The sequence below is a fragment of the Penicillium chermesinum genome (assembly GCF_028974085.1).
Source record: "Penicillium chermesinum strain IBT 19713 chromosome Unknown utg000006l:1.0-2335141.0:1.0-2336784.0, whole genome shotgun sequence".
NCBI lineage: Eukaryota > Fungi > Ascomycota > Eurotiomycetes > Eurotiales > Aspergillaceae > Penicillium > Penicillium chermesinum.
The window spans coordinates 418,108-436,815 of record NW_026695316.1 but is presented as its reverse complement, the minus strand read 5'-3'; the positions used below and the strand labels follow the sequence as shown (position 1 = coordinate 436,815).

General features: G+C 50.6%; 7 protein-coding genes across 7 annotated transcripts; 3 read left to right on the top strand and 4 right to left on the bottom strand.

Annotated features, from left to right (window-relative positions):
• Positions 1–1,028: 1,028 nt before the first annotated feature.
• On the bottom strand, positions 1,029–2,679 carry N7468_007932 (uncharacterized protein; the record flags this gene model as incomplete). Its single annotated transcript, XM_058477228.1, has 2 exons — positions 1,029–2,388; positions 2,450–2,679. The coding sequence occupies 2 exons, from the start codon at positions 2,677–2,679 to the stop codon at positions 1,029–1,031; spliced, it is 1,590 nt and encodes a 529-aa protein (XP_058327573.1).
• A 1,113-nt stretch (positions 2,680–3,792) lies between these two features.
• N7468_007931 (serine/threonine-protein phosphatase 2B catalytic subunit) lies at positions 3,793–5,601 on the bottom strand (the record flags this gene model as incomplete). The annotated part of the gene is made up of 3 exons (XM_058477227.1): positions 3,793–5,019; positions 5,096–5,427; positions 5,490–5,601. 3 exons carry the CDS (start codon positions 5,599–5,601, stop codon positions 3,793–3,795), a joined length of 1,671 nt encoding a protein of 556 aa, XP_058327572.1.
• A 2,444-nt stretch (positions 5,602–8,045) lies between these two features.
• On the bottom strand, positions 8,046–8,422 carry N7468_007930 (uncharacterized protein; the record flags this gene model as incomplete). The annotated part of the gene is made up of 2 exons (XM_058477226.1): positions 8,046–8,233; positions 8,302–8,422. 2 exons carry the CDS (start codon positions 8,420–8,422, stop codon positions 8,046–8,048), a joined length of 309 nt encoding a protein of 102 aa, XP_058327571.1.
• Positions 8,423–9,526: 1,104 nt separating this feature from the next.
• On the top strand, positions 9,527–11,665 carry N7468_007929 (fungal specific transcription factor domain-containing protein; the record flags this gene model as incomplete). The annotated part of the gene is given in 4 exon segments (XM_058477225.1): positions 9,527–9,632; positions 10,084–10,597; positions 10,617–11,136; positions 11,192–11,665. The coding sequence occupies 4 exon segments, from the start codon at positions 9,527–9,529 to the stop codon at positions 11,663–11,665; spliced, it is 1,614 nt and encodes a 537-aa protein (XP_058327570.1).
• A 354-nt stretch (positions 11,666–12,019) lies between these two features.
• On the top strand, positions 12,020–13,365 carry N7468_007928 (uncharacterized protein; the record flags this gene model as incomplete). Its single annotated transcript, XM_058477224.1, has 2 exons — positions 12,020–12,234; positions 12,303–13,365. 2 exons carry the CDS (start codon positions 12,020–12,022, stop codon positions 13,363–13,365), a joined length of 1,278 nt encoding a protein of 425 aa, XP_058327569.1.
• Positions 13,366–13,648: 283 nt separating this feature from the next.
• N7468_007927 (uncharacterized protein) lies at positions 13,649–13,906 on the bottom strand (the record flags this gene model as incomplete). The annotated part of the gene is made up of 1 exon (XM_058477223.1): positions 13,649–13,906. The coding sequence occupies one exon, from the start codon at positions 13,904–13,906 to the stop codon at positions 13,649–13,651; it is 258 nt and encodes an 85-aa protein (XP_058327568.1).
• Positions 13,907–14,697: 791 nt separating this feature from the next.
• Positions 14,698–18,027, top strand: N7468_007926 (putative nicotinamide nucleotide transhydrogenase; the record flags this gene model as incomplete). The annotated part of the gene is made up of 3 exons (XM_058477222.1): positions 14,698–14,846; positions 14,929–17,665; positions 17,743–18,027. The coding sequence occupies 3 exons, from the start codon at positions 14,698–14,700 to the stop codon at positions 18,025–18,027; spliced, it is 3,171 nt and encodes a 1,056-aa protein (XP_058327567.1).
• Between the last annotated feature and the right edge of the window lie 681 nt (positions 18,028–18,708).

The window sequence follows — 18,708 nt, the reverse complement described above, 5'->3', positions numbered from 1 at the left end:
TGTTCGTGCAACGAAATTAAATGAAAGTCCACCCAAGTGCCGGAGGTGAACCGTCTCAAGATCTGACGCGGACCGGGAAAGCAGCTCGTCACTGGCTCCGGGACGAAGTGGAATCACGTTGGAACCCACCGATTACACTCTTGGATGAAGCGAGCTGTTTGATTGTAGTTCAGCTGCAGTCTCTGATTCGCCGGGTGGTCCTCGATGGGGTTGCTCGTCTCAGGTGCCCCCACGCTGCGGCCCGGGATTGGTTGGTTGCGCGTATCGTGAAACTCCCATCGCTGGAGCCCACGTTTGTGGAGGTGCTCATTTTTAGATGGCGATGCTAGCCTAAGCTAATCGATTAGCTCGGGTTATCGTGGATTTTGTTGGGATTATCGCAAACATTAGTTATGAGTTTTATGCTTCCTAGAGATATATCTACAGATAACCACTGCGCAGTCGTCTCCCGTGTGATAATCAAGTAGGAACTACTAGGTAAAAATTCTGAGATTCCCGGCCAGTACTATTACGAGGAGAGTATGCCTGTTAATCATGCTACTTTTACTACAATTCTTTTGAGCATGGCTCGTAACCTCGTATACGCGGAGGGAGCAACAAGTTTGAACTTTTCAGGACCAGAAGAGATACATGAGGATATTCCTATGTCCGCGACATCACAATTGAAGGCCGCAAATAATCCTGGCTCCGACTCAAACGACCGGGCCCCGCAGTCTGGTCGTCTGCTGTTTCAAGTCCATGGAGGGCTTCGCAAGTGACAAACCTATAATAGAGTGGGTGGTGCCCGGCACAACTGAAACAGAAAGTGGAGTGTGAAGCGCGACCATGCGAACTTGAAATTGAGTCGCACGGGTGGCTGGCATCTAGCGCAAAGGCACTAACACTCTTATACGGCTTTCGCTACGAGTACTGGAACTTGACCTGCGAAGCGACTAAAGCTAGTACATGATAAAGTTGATTATACATCTTAAAGCATCGTCTATTTTGAAAAAATGGTACATATACAGAGCGTGTCGCAGGAATACACATCAAGCCATGACCCGTGCTAGCGCCTTCCGGGCACGGTCAACCGCTTCCTGGGATTGGTAGTCGGTCAGATCCTCGGCGATCTTGCCACCCTCGCGGACGATTTTCCGCATTAGCTCCTCGGTTTCGCGCAGGGCATTCCGGCCTTCGTCAAGTACCTCTTCTTCCCAGAAGCCGCGAGCTGCATCCCACCGCTTCTGCTGACGGCGGAGCGAGTATATCAAGCCGACTGCAACGAGGGTGCCGGACTCGTACACAGAGGCGGATGGGACAGAGAAGTAGGTGAGAGCGGACAGGGCAGATGTCAAGGTAGTAGTGGAGACGCTGAAGAGCACCAGGCTCTGAGCGAGGGCTTGGAGAGAAGGGATGGTGGTGCGGAGTAGTTTGGTCCTCGTATCAGGGATTTGGGTAGGCCAGGGTGGTGGGGTAGGTTGTTTCTTTGAGTCTGATGTTGATTCAGCGGAACCACTAGGCTCCTCCAGCAGGCCTGCCTGCTGGTATTGGCCTGATGACCATATGGTTTCCCGCTCTGCGCGCTGGAGGAAGCGCTTCTCCAGGATCTCGGACGTGATCATGCTCACATCGTCGACACGCCAGAAGAGCTTCCACCAAGCCAGCCCTCGCCACCGGGGACTCGCAAACCCTTCCTCAAGGGCGCTGCGGAGTTCCGAGTGTGCTCTTTCGGCCCAGGTCGCAACTCCTTCATCGAGTTTAGAGCGGACGAGGGCCGGGACGAGACCGGCCTCTTGGGCTTGGAGAGCATGTGAGTTCCGGGCGGCGATACCTTCGTCGGCGGAATCGAGCAAAGACTCGATCAGGGGAACTAGGGCAGGGTTAAGGCCCTCTTGGGAGTCTGTGTACGCCATTGAGGCAAACCAATCAATTAAAGGTTGCACTCCGCTGCCGCTCCAGCCGCGTTCATATTCGGTGGCATTTTGGACAGATTGGCGAATCTTGTCTAAAGCTGTGCTGGCACGCTCGACGTCAACAAACGAGAGTCGGTCACTACTGCGCTTGTCTGAGACAGAAAGCTCAATAGCGCCTCGTACTGAATCGATCTCATTCTTTAGGTCAGATCGAGCCAGTAGAGTGCTAAAGGCCAAGAGCCCATCGACCCCACTGCCACATACGATACTGCGGTGCACCGGGTATCGGACGAAATTATGTTGGCCCGTATGTGATGTTGGGATTGTGACTGTAGGAACGAGGAATGTGTCGGCAGAGAATGTAGCACCCGTAGAATCTGTGCTAGACCCAAGCGAGCTGACCAGGATTTCCAGGTTGGCGTTTTTCAAGATTGGAGATCGCACGGTTATCGTAGGAAGGAGATCATTAGACACGAACTCAGAAACTTCACCGTAACTATCGGGCAAAGTCGATATTAGCATTTGGGTATCAGGATTGCAGACTATGTGTTCCATACCGAATCAAAAGCCCTTCGGTAGAATCAGACCTGTAGTCTTCGAGGACCTCCTCCCACTCTTCGCGATCTCCCAAGGGATCTGCAAGCAGCAAGCGCACTAGTCTGCGCGCAGATTCGGTAGTGTCTAGGCCAAGAACTGTTTCAAGAATTAGCAGGACGCCTTCGCGAGATAGAGCACGGACAGGACAGCAGAACGTCATATCCGGCAACCCATCATGATATAGGGCCATTGAGAACTCACCAGCCACTCGAATGACAGGGGTCTCCGACTCCAGTCCTCGGAGCGCAAGCTGTAATCGGCTCACATTGACCTGCTCAATCGCAGCATTCTGGATCCCGGACAGGGCGTGGTGCAGTTCCTTGAACCGCGCAGGCACATCTCCCCCTCGCACGAATCGCAGACGTTGACGCAGAAGAATAAGACCGAGCCGTATGCGAGGCGACCGATTCGAAGACACGGGTATTAGAATGCGCGGGGGTGCTCTTGCTCTTGTCGGTACTGGCGATACGCGTCGAAAGGGACCGTCTCCAGGTTGCGCAAGACGGGCAATAGAAGACGGGTTTACCCAGGGGCCGTGAGAGGCTCCGCTGGAGCGTACTCCGCAGTCTCACAGGCATTGGGGCGTGTGTGAGGGGAGGAATCGTGCGTCCTCTGGGATGCGAGAGAGGTGAAGATAGAATCAAAGACCGCCGAGCGATCGCGGGCAGCGGGCTTGGCATTGGATCCACTTGTTTACGTCTTGGCCCGAGTGGGAGAAACTTAGAGCTGCGGCACCACGAATCGATCCACAGGGAAGATATGCATTGTGTATTGCAGAGCTCAAACACTACCAGATATTACTGAGCACCTGTGGTATACATCGATCTCAGCCAATAAATGGTTCCACCATTCTGGAAGCAATGTTGAGCTGCATAAAACTTGATTGTAATAGAATCAACTCGTCATTACATGATATTCTTTTTCTTGCCTGAAGTCCCCTACGCCAATGGCCCGCCTGCTTACGGCGGTGATCTACAAGGTCCCCGGGGAAGTGTCGCATATGTAGTGAATCAGGGCCAGTTTTCTGGCCGCTGCAAAATCCACATCTCCATCGTCTGGCACTAGATGGGATCAAGCAGATAGACAAGGTATCATGTCGATCGTAAAGTAGAAGAAGAGGGTGCACTGGAGGAAGAGGGGGATGCATATTTCGTGTCATAAAATTCGATTTCGCCAGAATACCAACCATTTTAAGCTTCTCGAGGCCCGGAATCACGGCTGCGAGGTCTGCGAGAGCCACTTGACCTGTGTGATAATATTAGCAGTTGTTCAAGGTCCATTCCGAGGCGGATATTACGCAAACTTACATGCTGATTCGTCGAGCAACGCCTGCCAGCTCCTTATCGTTGGCGGCTTCATGCTCCGCACGCTCCATAGCCGCCCGGCGGTTTTCTTCGGTACTCTTGATCACCTCCTCCTGGGTGGGGGGCAAGCGCTCATTTTGGATATCAACCATACGGGCATCCTCGAAGTTGTGGATAGCTTGCTTGATGCCCTCGGCGCCAAGCATGAGGGTACCTGCAGGGAGACGGCCTCCAGCCGCAGTCTTCAATTCGGTCACACTCTCGGACTGCTCACGAAGAACCTGGAAGACACGGGAAAGACGTCCAATAGCAAGGATCTTGTTCTTGATAGCACGGCGCTTGAACTCGGTGCTCTCGGTGTCCATAGGCATTGGGGGTGAGGCAGGGCCAGATGGAGTCTCGTCAGTAGGGGTCTCTTCATCCAATTCCTCCTTAGAGCAGGTGTTGAGAATGGCGATCATCATATCGGTAATCTTCTCACCAACGAATGGAAGAGACCAGGTAAAAACGTCCATGAAGTTTGGCAGCCAGTATGGGTGCGGGGTGCAGTTGAATTGGCGGATGTTCATGACATTGTTTTCATATTTGAGAACAGCCGCCTTATTGTTGTATACGTCGAGATAGTTGGGAGCGCTGAAAATGGTCATCACACTAGGGAATCCGGTTGTTCGTGTCTTTCGGTACATGCGGTATCCGGCATCCTGTGCTTCGTGCGCGCGAATAATCGAGAGCAGGTTGTTCTTTTCCAGGAAGGCGCATGCTGCGGGATACGAAAAGAAGTACGAACAACCACGGACGCTATTGTGAACGAAGAAGTCGCCCGACTTTTCTTGCCCGAACTCCTCCAGTGGATCGGCCCAGAGAATGTCGCACATCAGCCCGTGCGTTGGGGGCTCTCGGAAGCGATCGATCTGTCCAAATGTTAGCTTGTTACGGCAGAAGACGAATTGCGATGAAAGGTGACTGACAGCTTTAATGTCCTCCAGAGTATGCAGCTCCGGACTGAGACCACCGTGAATGCAAAGGAACTGCTTGTTCATCACAGCCGCCAGCGGCAGAGAACAGAATGACTCAAGACAGGCCTCATAAATTCGCTCGCTGTACTTGTGTTTGCACTCCAACTTGAATGTGAAGTAGTCTGTCAGGTGGCGACACTCATGGTTACCCCGCAACAGCCAAAGCGAGTCCGGATACCAAATCTTCAATGCCCAGAGATACAAAACACACTGCGGAGAAGCAACAATTAGCATCGCGGACGAAAATGCCCATGTAACCCCTGGAGGGGAATGACAAACAACGCACCTCGATACTGAAGTACCCACGGTCGACATAATCGCCCAAAAATAGATATCGTGTCTCGGACGGGTCACCGCCAACCTCGAATAATTTCATCAGATCGTAATACTGTCCGTGAACATCGCCGCAGACGGTGATTGGGGCGTCCATTTCGAGGAGATTGGGCTCCGATCGCAAAACTTCGGTACCGGCGTGGATGATCCATAGCGCCTGGTCCTCAGTCAAGCGGCCTTCGCGATACAGATGTTGCTTGAGAAACTGAAGATCGGGCTTCGACGGGTCTTCGGAGGACCAGAAGGACTCATCAGACGGAGTGCTCAAGGCTGGCGCTTGGACCTCTAATCCATAGAAAAATTGTCAGTTGTCGGATCGCCCGCCGCATGGAAGGCTATGACTTTACCCTTGACTACCCGTTCCATGGTGGACACTTGTGTCCCATCTTCCATCTGATGTAATGTGAAGTCGATCTCCGGGACCGGCTGCTTCTCGGTGATAGCGCGCGCGAGAGACATCTTGACTTTGTGCTCCGAAATAAGACCGCAAGGAGGATCGGTGTAAGGGGGTGGAGGGGGGAACCGCGGAGATGTGGCGGGGGCGTTCAGCGCGGGGAGGGAGAAGGCCCGCAGGGGGGTGAGAATGGAGGGGGAGAAAAGGATCTCCAGAGCGAAAATCGACAGTGAGTAGAATTGGAGAGAAGATGGGGTCAACTCTGGAGGGGGTCGCGTGGCGAAAGTTGTGTGATGGGAAAGATTGCATGGGAAAAAGAGAAACAACAAATTGGATAAGCGGGCTGGGCCTGGGGCCGCTTGAGTTCAGCCCGTCCCTTTCGGACCATGTAATGGAAGCCTGGTTGGACGCAAATATCGCTTCCCTTTACCTTTTCAGCCTAGATCGAAAGATCAGAGCTCATCTCATGTCACACAGCTTTTAGCCTTGGGCATCAGCCTCACTATCGTGCAGAAAAATCGTATTTGGCGGCCTTAGGCGTTAGGCTGCGAACCCTGAATTCCCCGCGTTAAAGCTCCACCCTTGCAATATCAGGACGTTGCGACGGACAGTCGAAGATCATGCGTCTTGCTATATTCCTGTGCTGTTTATTCGATCTCCCTCAAAGCTCCCGGCCACTATGGTTCCATGGCCTTTCACCTTGCTCACGACCGCCTCCACAGCCACTCACAAACTAGGCCAAATCAGTCCTAGACGATGATCAACTCGGCTCACAACCAGGCGAGGATCCATGTTCGCTTAATAAAACCATCGATGAGCCTAGCTGTGCTCGGTTGGCTGTTCCGACTAGCGTCAGGGTGGATGCTATTTGTGCTGCCAATTTTCCTCAACGACTAATTCCTCCACAGGGTCTTTTAGGTGCTAGATTCTGACCGAGGCCGGCGGTGGCAATCTCAGGGGCCCCTGCGGGCGAAATGAGGGCGAAGGGACTTTGAAAGCCTAGGGTCTCTGGTATAATGCATCTGCCATGTGCCCAGGTGAGAGTGCCAATGCCCTGCTGATACGTTTATGCGGAAGACCAGGGTTACAATGACACCAGCGCAACCGAATTAAATCTCGAGAGGGTTGCATATCCAGAGTGAGGCACTGTATCTCCAGCAATCGCCCCGTGAAAAAGACACGGTTGCAGAAGTTATGAGAATTGTCATAGTCGTATAGCTAAGAACCAGATCTCTCCCGTGGACATCCAATTCGACGTAGCTATACATCATCGCTACACTCCAATCGGTCGTCATAGCACGTTACGAGAGATATCATAGTCATTGGTTTCACTATCATGCAAAATGCGTCAAATCAACGCTCCCGGAATGCTTGTGCTTTCTCCGATTTTCCTTCTAGGTGCTAAGGCTTTCAACAAGCCATGTATTTACCAGTCTGAGAAATGCGGCTTCACTTTGATGAACATATATGGTAACGAATACATGGACGGCGAAAAACAAGAACAAATGGCTGATCAATATTAGGGTACACTCCAAGTGAGCTCGCTGCTGCTGTCAATCAAACTCCATCCATCCCGCCTGTTTCAGCAGATCAACTACCGCAAGTCGTCTTTCACTGTCAGGATATTCTCGGAAATATCACAGGGAACGTATTCTGCGTTAATGGCTGCCTAGCCGCTATGAGTCTCTTGTCAAATGATCAGTGCCAAATACTAGGCAACGGCTGTCCAACTACAGTAACCACTACAGTTACAGTTGCGCCCTCTCCTAAATGCTTTGTGAAATGCCTGACATGGTGCTTGGATGGAAATTTCACAAATACGCAGCTTCCGACAACTGCAGTATCTGCTACTCCGACGTGGCTGTGAGTACTACGAAGTATCGTTGAATGGGCAAGAATTATTCAGATCAACCAGGGAGCACTTAATATTTGCATGCGCATTGGTCTTCCTGCTAGCACTAGTAGGGATAATAACTGAACCATCCCGGTATTTCCACATCCGTATTAGGCGAATGCAGGTTCAACCCACTTTATTGCGTAGAGTATTGACGGCGTGGACTCCGAAAAAGAAATCTAAGAATCATTGTTTTTGAGCTCCTGGGCAACTCATGTAACTAGACTCTCATAGTGCTCAAGTTCAGTGATTCAATTCACAGTTCTAAGTCAGCAGTGGGACAGACATGATTCTACCATTCAAGGCGAAGGAATTCGAGGATCCAGTGACTAAGTGACATTTACTGCGATGGCCACAGCATTTTGGAGAAGTAGAGTACCAAAATATCGTTAGCAAGGAATGGAATCTTTCAACAAGACCAAGTCGAACGTAATCAAACAAAGGCGTAGTGGTCGCGGGAACAGCTGAGAGGGTGTGCTCGCTAGACCCCCAAGAATACTTGTTGAAAACACCAGCCCCCCATATCTTTGCAAAAATCAGTACAGATTCGCCATGTGACATTGATTTAACGTTTTCCAAAATGTAAAGGCACTGGCTCATCATGAATAGCGCTCTCTACAAGATGCATTGGTCATTGCGGAGACCTGGCTTGGTGTCACAACCAGCGAAGCAGTAGGAGTTTCCGGTGATTGTTCCCAAGATATCAGTGCAGTGGTAAAGAGTCCTGGACAGCTCGGCTGTGCCGAGTGGCGGGATGGAGGCTGTGTCATTCACAGCTGCCTGGAGCTGAGCAGCAGTATATCCTAAGAGGATCATGCGATAAGAGAACCGAGACTTCCTTCAGATGGACTTAGGATCTTGATGAACATACTGTAGGGAGTAGCTAGCAAGACTGAGCCGCACTTTAATGACTGATACACGCAATTTTGAGCCTGTTGGGCGTGGACACCAACACAGAGCAGACCGATGGAAATGGCGAGTTCGCAAATCATTTTGATGAGTGATATAAAGGATTTTTTCCGGCTTTCTATGGAATTTCAGCTTCTTGATGAAGGTCTTGATTAGGATTCATATTTCTAGTGAGCGAGCTGCTTAATTTATAGATCCTGGCACTCAATCCATAGACCTGCAAGGTTTACTTTGCCATCTTGATCATGATGTACTTGGACTGCGCCAGCAAGCTTACGATACAACCAAAGCCTCTCATGAAGCTTCGATCCTTCAATTTCCTGTCATATTTCAGGTGGGACTCGAAACGAAAGTTCATTCCATATAACATGAAAGCTTTAACCTTGATTGTGCAATAAGCACATGGCTTGATGTGACCTCCGAGTTCGAATTAGCCGAGAGATGAATGAACGTAACCATCTTACTGCTTGAGTACCCTTGGGCTTGGGGTCAATGACTCGGCGTCCCTGAAAATCAATTCAAGCCGAGCCACCCCAGAATCGAAGCATGAGCTTCGTCCACCAAGGCTACTGCTTTCTGCTTCGGCTCATCACAAAGATGTGGGACGGCGCAAGGTGAAGTTGGAAGGTTGAGCAAGATACCCTTTAAAAAAGTCGCACGGCGCATAATTATCTGTACCGTCTGAAATATTGTTAGCTAGGTAGTATTCGTTACATATCTGTATCCACAGGCCGGATTGGCATGTGCAACTGTCTCAAATTCGCAACATAAGTTGGACCCTGAGAAAATGATTCTGGATCTAACGGCCTCGTCCAGCCTCCTGGATAAGGTATTGAATCAATTTGGATGGAAAACATTCGAGTCCTGCAATATAAAACTTGAGCAGATTTTGGATTTTTCTCCTCCTTACTAGAAGACAATCCAACTTCCCAGCTCCGAGTCGGAAGATATGCACAAGCAATTTGACAGAAGGTTTCACTACGGAATCTGACCCTAAGTTCATGATCTTAAGAAGCCAGTGAGTTTATGAGTCTCATAAACTCACTGGGGAAAGGAGAGTTTGCTCTCGTAAAAGTACGATGTTTCGGCCCCCCAGCGGATAACTCAGCTGACTGGCAGCCCCACATGCTCATCTCAGGACCGTGAGGGAAAGGGGTAGACATCTATCAATTCTGCCTTTCACCTTCATGAATCAGAAGTATGACGCCAGCTTCGAAGAAAGTGCAGGCCACGACAATGGCAAAATCGGCAGGAAGGCCCAAGACAGCTTGTCACCAATGCAGCTCTCTCAAGGTATATCTGCGCGACCATAGCATCTTTTCGCCTAGGCTTCCAACGACTAGAGATGGCTAATATAAGCCACCTAGATTCGCTGTACGGGGAAAAGCCTTCATGTTTCCGATGTAGGAGGCTTCTCCGCCCATGTACCTGGCCCAAGAATAGCAAACCTCTTGCCCACAGCCAGCATATTCTCCCCAGTAATCTTTTGTCAAAGGGCCTCCCAGACAACCCGGGTGAACCATACGGCATAGCCCAAGTCCTTCTCGATAGGCTTTTAGAATTATACTTTTCCCATGTTTATAATGCGTCTTTGCTGTTTCATCGGCCATCATTCGTCCAGAGTATTGTCGATGGGTCGGCTAAAAAGTTTGTCGTTTTGAGCGTTTGTGCAATGGCTTCATGGTATGGCGCCTGAGAGAATTCCTCAAATGAAGCTAACTAATGAACAGCTTCTATCCTCAAGAGGATAACGACGACGATAACGGTTTACTACAACAAGCGGTCGAATGGGCGGCTGAGGCAGCAAAGCTTGTATTTGCCGATATTGAGAATCCTAGCGAGGAGAACCTCGTCACGTTCCTCACACTCGGGCTATTTTGGAGTAGCCAAAATGACTGGAAGCGCCTTGAAATACATTCAGGGGCGCTAGCTGGCACATTCAGGGCTTTGGGATTTCCCGCCAGCGGACGAGGGAGCAGCAGGTCCTTGAGAGCCGAGTTGAGCAGACGGCGACTGTGGGCGAGTTTCATTATTAGCCAATTTTGCAACTGGCTCGACTCTGGAGCCATGAATATTGAGCACTTTGACGGTATTCCCATGCCATGCAATGACCTCGAGTTTGAGTTGGGGGATATCAACGGCGACCTTCAGAGTCCACCTTCTTTCTTACACGACCGAGGGAACGATGGCTTTTTCGCAGAGATGATTCGGGTTACCAGGCTTTGGTACATGATTATCCTTTCAAGTGACTGCGTGTGGTATACTGACCGGCAACAGGCCATGTGTTTGCCGTCTGGCTCACAATGACAAATTGCCTATGGACCAAAAATTAATGTCACTTCAGAAGCTGGACGCCGAGCTCAAGGAATGGAAGGAAGGACTGCCGACTGCTTTCTCTTTCACTCCGCTCACTACGGGATCCACCCGGCCAGAGGCTAATGCCCTGCAATTACACCTCGTCTACAATCAAGCAATGTGCACATTGCACTCGTCCATCATCCCACTCTTCTCCTTTTACCCCCAAGAGAAAAACTACGGCTTTTTCAAATCGGTGTCCGCGCAGACAGCTTTATACCACGCTCGACAAATATCCGAGATGTTCATTCAGGCGAAAATGTGGAGCAGGAATCACGCGACCGGCTTTATGGGGTATGCGGCGTACTGCTCCATGGCCGTCCAAATGCCGTTTCTGTGGTGTGAAAAGGATCATATCCAGCAAAATGCACACTCGAATATCATTGTCAACCTAGACAGGATGCACGCTATTGGGAGGCACTGGAAACTTGTTGCTATTCTGGTAAATTTGGTCTGCGCAAGAGAAAGACAACTTGCTAATATTGAATACACGAAAGGTCGAGTATGTCCCTGCGCTCTACAAATACCACAAAGAGTTGAGATATTCTCTCCGAGACGAGCCTCGCACGCTCGACGAAGTCGACCTGGACAGACACCAGGGGAAGCGAGTGAAAGTGAGGACCTCAATTCTTGGCTATAACAGGATTATTGGCTGTGTGTCAAGACAGCCTAGTCTCCGTGAAACTGGTAAATTGAGTTTGGATTTTGATGATGATCAAGTGAGCTCCAATGATAGTGGCCAAGCTGCGGCCGGGGCGGAGGTTCTTGCTGAGCAAGCAGGATTGGGTGCCTTTGAAACCCCTCACGCTAGCTATATGGAGAGCTTGGACATTCATGAGCTTTTCTCCGACTCCGGAATTATGGCTTCTTCAGATGAATACTTTGATCTACTGTCACAGCTTGGTGGCTCTGTATTTGACACAGGCCAGGAATTCCTGCCCGACACTATGGACTTTCCGAGCATCTTCTAGTAGTTATGTTATGAGATCTGAATGGACCTTAAAATACATAAGTTTGTGATAGTCTTACTTGTTCCACAGTCACCCCTAGTTTCATACAAAAAAAATAGCCAGAATCTGTTACACTCGATTTCTCCGAGGCTATCTGATTCGCATAATTGGCGACAAACCTGGGATATGCGGGAAATGGCAGTGCGGGGCGGACGGTAAATCATATTATTGGATTCGGAGAGCTGCCCAAGGTTTTCGAGGTGATACAAACAAAGCATCGAAATGGTATAAATTCGCTGCATCCTGCTTTGAATTTGATTTTATTCTAGACAGAATACTAGTGAATCCAGCCTCTTTTTTTCGACGACTTATGAGATGTCTGCTTCGACTAAAGCCCCATCCATCCTGAACGCTGCGACTAAGGACAGCACAAATTACTCCTACATTTTTGAGAAGAATGTTACAGTTCCTCTCAAAAACGGGGCTGCAATACGGTGCAATGTTTATCGTCCAAAAAGCTCTGACCGCGGGGAAAAATTTCCTGTGATCGCCACTTATGGCCCCTACGGGAAAGATGTACATTACAAGTAGTGCGTGAAAAATCCCACAGGTTGAGAGTATTACTGATTGGTTACCACTACAGCTTCAGACCAGCAAGTTTTGCTGAGGTCAATCCAGACCAGACGACCGACCATTCATCCTGGGAAACACCCTCACCTAAGTATTGGACCGAGAAAGGATACATTGTCGTTCGCGGGGATGAGATTGGAAGTGGACAGTCTCCGGGATATCTGAATCCACTTTCAGCCACCACGATTGACGCATTCTATGATTTCATCGAATGGGCCGCTGCGCAAGAGTGGTCTACCGGTAGAGTGGGCTTGCTCGGCATCAGCTATTTCGCCGCGACCCAGTGGCAAGTCGCAGCCCGAAGGCCTAAAGGCCTAGCTGCAATCATTCCTTGGGAGGGTTTCTCGGACGTCTATCGAGATGCTACCAGGCATGGCGGGATCCAAGGCAGCGCAGGTATAGACTTGATTTGGAAACAGCAGATTGCTTCGAACCAGTACGGCCTGCCGGGCAGAGCAGCAAGGAATTGGGGGGATGATACTATCGAAGGATCTCTGACGGTCCCGGAGCTGAGCGCCAATTCCATTCCAGGAATGGTGGAGGTGGGTAGGATAAACAAGTTTCGCGATAATCCCGGCTCTGCAGGAGTCAACTTCAACCTGGAGGACATCCAGGTACCGTTGCTGAGCGTGGCCAACTGGGGCGGCATTCTCCTTCACCTGAGAGGTAATGTACAAGGGTACATTCATGCAGGCTCCGAGCTCAAGTACCTTCGTTTCATTGTGGGGCGTCACGATCTTCCGTTTTATTATCCCAAAGAGGTGGAGATCCAAAGAAGCTTTCTGGATGCTTTCCTCAAAGACCATGATACTACTGGATGGTCTCGAAAAGGTGCGGTAGCACCAGTTGATCTGATTTTGCGAAAGGGCAATGTCGGATACAACGACCCCAAAGCAGAAGCTACTTTCTTACGACGACAAGAGAACGAATGGCCAATCGCAAGAACGCAATATACAGACCTCCATCTCAACCCCGACCAGAGCCTTGGATGGGCTAAACCACTCGGTGATTTACCTCAGAAGGTGGAGTACAAGGCTTTCCCCCCCGGATGGGTCTCCTACCTCGGTGTCATTTGTGTCCGCGCCTTTTGAATCCGAAACAGAGATAACGGGCCACATTGTCGTTCATCTGAATATTTCGACGCAGCGGGAGCAGTACGGCACTGTCCCCTCTGACCTTGACGTATTCCTGTCTCTCCGCCATATCTCAGCGTCTGGAGAAGAAATATTCTATACAGGGACAACAGGCGAAGCTGCCCCAGTAGCCAAGGGCTTCTTGAGAATGAGTTGCAGGAAGGCAAATCCCGATCACCCACGCCATCGCCCGTGGCTCCCACATCGGGACTATTACTCCACAGATGTCCTTCCTGTAGTCTCAGGTGAGGTCTATGGAGTAGATATCGAGGTTTGGCCGACGAATGTTGTGGTGGAGAAGGGTGCGCGTTTGGCTATTGATGCTGGGTCCAAGGAGCTTGCTGGCTCCGGACACTTCTGCCACGATGATCCCTTTGACCGGTAAGTCTCTCGCCTTCTTGGGCACCACATGATCTGTTAAATTTTGCGTCGATACTAACGAGATAGTAGGCCTCCGGAGACTTTTCGAGGTATCAACGCCATCCACTTTGGGCCTCATTATGACAACTACCTACGACTACCAATTATTCCGGCGAGAGTATAGGGGCCGTTTCTAATTATTGAGGCCTCAGATGAATTGAAGGTCCAAGCTAGTCGGATACACTCCGACCATTGTACCACGGATCATGGTTGCATGCTTGCCAGCAACCCATATCTTGACGTCTGCTGATATGACGGAAACCCATTGACATGGCTAAATGAGGCTTTTTAGTTCGTACGAGAATATAACCCGATCTTATTGTTTGGCTACCTGAGTTTTGTGGAAATTTTTGCTACTTGGTACTGCTTGGCTTTGTGGCTTAGGAGGACCTGCGCCCTGCGGCAGTTCGGCTATCGCAAGATTGCGGGGGTCACCAAGGTTACTGTCGGATAAACCGGAGATGACCCCTGGGATGTGTATGGAAAAAATATAGGTTCCTTGGTAGTTTCCTGTGGTGGCTCTTGAGGGCCCTGGTGGCTGAATTCTAACGTCTTATCAATGATAATGGCCTGGGTCAATTTCTAGCCCAAGATTTCCCCAGCTCCGCCGAAAGCGGATCACCCCACGCACCCACTTGCGGGGAAGTACCAAAGGAATTAAGGCTGTGGCGTTTATCCGGGGGAGGGAGTTCGAAGGACTATGCACAAGCACAACTTGGCCGTTCCATCGCAAGGTAGGAGGGGTTTCTGCCTTCTCCTCTTTACCCTCTTTTCTCCCGTTCCCCCGCCCTTTCCTCCCTTGCTAGATCCTCAACACATCCCCCCGATGCGCCCTGTTTCTACGTGATTCTGACCACAGATCCGATCGCCATGGGACTGCCCCCGCACCTGCGGTGCTTTGCAGCCCCCATTGCTCGCGCGGGGGAGACCATTCCTTGCAACCGGCGTTCTTCCGGCTCTTTCGCTGCCCAGTCAAACCCACACATTATGCCTTCAACAGCCTGCCTCTCAAACGCGTCGTGCGTCGTGCCTCACCTCGTCAGAGCACAAACGTTCTTTACTTCCATCAGTTTGGTCCCGCGTTTCGACCCGGCACGCGAGTACTACGGCCGAGGTCATCCCAACGACACCGTACTCTGAGCTGACGGTTGGCGTACCTCGTGAAACCCACGAGAATGAACGACGCGTCGCAATCACGCCTCAGAATGTGGCAATTCTTCTCAAGAAGGGCTTCTCACGGGTTCTAATTGAACGTGGCGCCGGGGAAGGCGCTCAACTTCTTGATGATGCGTATGTCAGCAAAGGCGCAACGCTTGTTGACCGTGATCAAATCTGGGCAGAAAGCGACATCGTACTGAAAGTCCGAAGCCCCAAGACGGATGGTTTCAATGAGGTGGAGGCACTTCGCAAGGGCTCTACCATAATCTCTTTTCTTTATCCGGCTCAAAACAAGGAGCTGGTTGATGCCCTTGCTGCTCGCGGTGTCACTGCCTTCGCTATGGACCGTATTCCCCGGATTTCGCGCGCTCAGGTTTTTGACGCCCTGAGTTCCATGGCTAATATTGCCGGATATAAGGCAGTATTGGAAGCTTCCAATCACTTTGGTCGCTTTTTGACTGGTCAGGTCACGGCTGCTGGAAAGATTCCCCCAAGCAAAGTCCTCGTTATTGGGGCGGGTGTGGCTGGCCTGAGTGCAATTGCATCTGCTCGTCGAATGGGTGCCATTGTTCGAGGCTTTGACACCCGCCCCGCTGTTCGTGAGCAGGTCCAATCTCTAGGCGCTGAATTCATCGAAGTCGACATCCAGGAGGACGGTGCCGGACAAGGTGGCTACGCTAAAGAAATGTCAAAGGAGTTCATTGAAGCAGAGATGAAGCTGTTTATGGAGCAAGCCAAAGAAGTCGACATAATCATTACGACCGCTTTAATCCCCGGAAAGCCCGCACCGAAATTGATCACGAAAGAGATGGTGGCTGCCATGAAGCCTGGGTCTGTTATTGTAGATCTTGCAGCGGAGGCGGGTGGAAATTGCGAAGCAACTGTACCTGGTCAGCTCTCCAGCTATAAGGACGTGACAATCATTGGATACACCGATCTGCCTTCCCGCCTGCCAACGCAATCATCAACCTTGTACTCCAACAACATTACCAAGTTCCTCCTCTCGATAGCCCCTAGCGAGAAGTCCTTTGGTATTGATTTCAACGATGAGGTTGTTCGTGGATCAATCGTTACTCGCAATGGTGAAGTGATCCCTCCGGCAGCACCTCCCGCCCCTCCACCTGCTCCAAAACCAGAAGAGGTTGCTGCTGCTAAGAAGGAAGAAGCTGTAGCTTTGACACCATGGCAAAAGGCAACCCGAGATGTTACAGCTGTTACGAGTGCTATGGGCGCCACCCTTGCCCTCGGCAAGGCAACTGGACCTGTCTTCATGGGAAACATGATGACCTTTGGGCTCGCGGGTCTGGTCGGTTATCGTGCAGTATGGGGTGTTGCTCCTGCTCTCCACTCTCCTTTGATGAGTGTCACGAATGCTATCTCTGGTATGGTAGGAATCGGTGGTTTATTCATTATGGGTGGTGGCTATGTGCCGACCACTCTCCCTGAATATCTTGGTGCTGCATCTGTGCTGCTTGCCTTCGTCAATGTCTCGGGAGGATTCGTGGTGACAAAGCGCATGCTGGACATGTTCAAGCGACCAACTGATCCTCCTGAGTATCCATGGTTGTATAGCATTCCGGCTCTCCTCTTCGGAGGCGGTTTCATAGCTGCTGCCAGCACTGGTATGGCTGGTCTCGTCCAGGCTGGATATTTGGTCAGTACTATTTTGTGCATGACATCTATCTCCAGCTTGGCGTCTCAGACCACTGCCCGCCGTGGGAACTTGCTTGGTATTCTAGGCGTCGCTAGCGGTATTCTTGCATCTCTCGCGGCAGTTGGATTCTCTCCCGAAACTCTTACGCAATTTGCTGGTGTCGCGGGTGCTGGTGCACTAGTCGGAGGATTGATTGGTCGCCGCATCACTCCGACTGGTCTTCCTCAAACTGTAGCCGCGTTGCACTCTGTTGTCGGTCTTGCAGCGGTGCTGACTAGTATTGGGAGCGTCATGGCTGATGTTTCTGATATTTCAACCCTTCACATGGTAACAGCCTACATGGGCGTGCTGATCGGAGGTGTGACGTTTACTGGGTCGATTGTGGCCTTCATGAAACTGGCTGGCAAAATGTCGTCTAGTCCCAAGATCCTCCCAGGTCGGCATGTCATCAATTCCACTTTGCTAGGGAGTAACATTGCAACGATGGGGGCATTTGTCTCAATGGCCCCTGGGAACCCGGGCATAGCGGCTGCGGCGCTTGGAGCAAACACAATTCTGAGTTTCCTCAAAGGCTATACCACCACAGCTGCTATAGGTGGAGCCGATATGCCAGTTGTTATCACCGTCCTTAACGCCTACTCCGGATTTGCTCTTGTCGCGGAAGGGCTAATGCTTGACAATCCACTTCTGACAAGTGTGGGATCCCTCATTGGGGTCAGTGGCTCTATTCTCTCTTATATCATGTGTGTCGCGATGAACCGCTCTCTTACAAATGTGCTTTTCGGTGGGCTTTCTGCACCCGTTCAGCAGAAGAAGATTGAGGGAGAGGTCACCCAAACAAGCATTGATGACACTGTCGAGTCCCTCTCGAGCGCTGAGAGTGTTATCATAGTTGTTGGCTACGGGATGGCTGTCGCAAAAGCTCAATATGCTCTTTCGGAGATTGTTCGCCTCCTGCGCGCGAAGGGCGTCACTGTGCGTTTCGCTATCCACCCCGTAGCCGGTCGCATGCCAGGACAGTGCAACGTTCTTCTTGCCGAGGCTTCTGTGCCCTATGACAGTAAGACCATTTATCCCCGTTTTCATGATGCATTTACTGACAGCCTAAAGTTGTCTTAGAGATGGATGAGATCAACGACGATTTTGCTGATACTGATGTTACCCTCGTCATTGGCGCGAACGACACCGTCAACCCAATTGCTCTGGAGCCTGACTCTGCTATCTCGGGAATGCCTGTTCTGCAAGCATGGAAGAGCAAGGAAGTTATCGTGATGAAGCGAGGAATGTCCAGCGGATACGGTAAGTCGGCCTCTGTACTTCCACGTGGGCAGGCGCTAATATCCAACAGCCGACGTTCCCAACCCGATGTTCTACATGCCCGGGACTAAAATGCTCTTCGGTGATGCAAAGACTTCCTGCGATGGTGAGTCTCCCTTGCTTTGCTTGAGAATAAAATCCTAACCTTCTCCTTCCCAGCTATCAAATCGGCCCTTGAATCCCGCAAGTAGGCCGCATTCGGCAGGTTTAGCGAATAAAATCCAATATTTGATTAAACAGAAACACGGCGCGTTACTGTAGGCCCTTGGGGTAAATCTTCTGCTTCTTGGAATTCTTCCTCTGCTGTCAATATCAGACTATGGCCCTTTTCATGGTGCAGTATGTTATCTAAATGATAAAGGTCACAGGAACTCCTTCAGAACTCGCTATAAACATGGAGCCTACGGTACGAGCTAACTCTACGTCTCATGCTTATTTTGCTATTCGCATATTTCAGGCGTCAGGTATTCCTTCCACAGTTGTGGCTTTTGGTCCACCTCAGCGATGCGGATGAATAGTGCTATAGAGCAAGGAACTACTTGAACATGTGAGTGTCATCTGTGAATAGACATCCTCTAGCTCAGACTCTCGATTTGCGGGTCTACCAGTACCATGAGATTGGGGACTTCCGCACCCTATCACTTTCTCACTCGTCCTATATGTCGCTGATCGAGGACAAACATGAAGTGCTAGCTGCTAGTGAATATTGTGGATTCCCAAGGACATCTCCCATGTGGGAGATTGGATCTCCA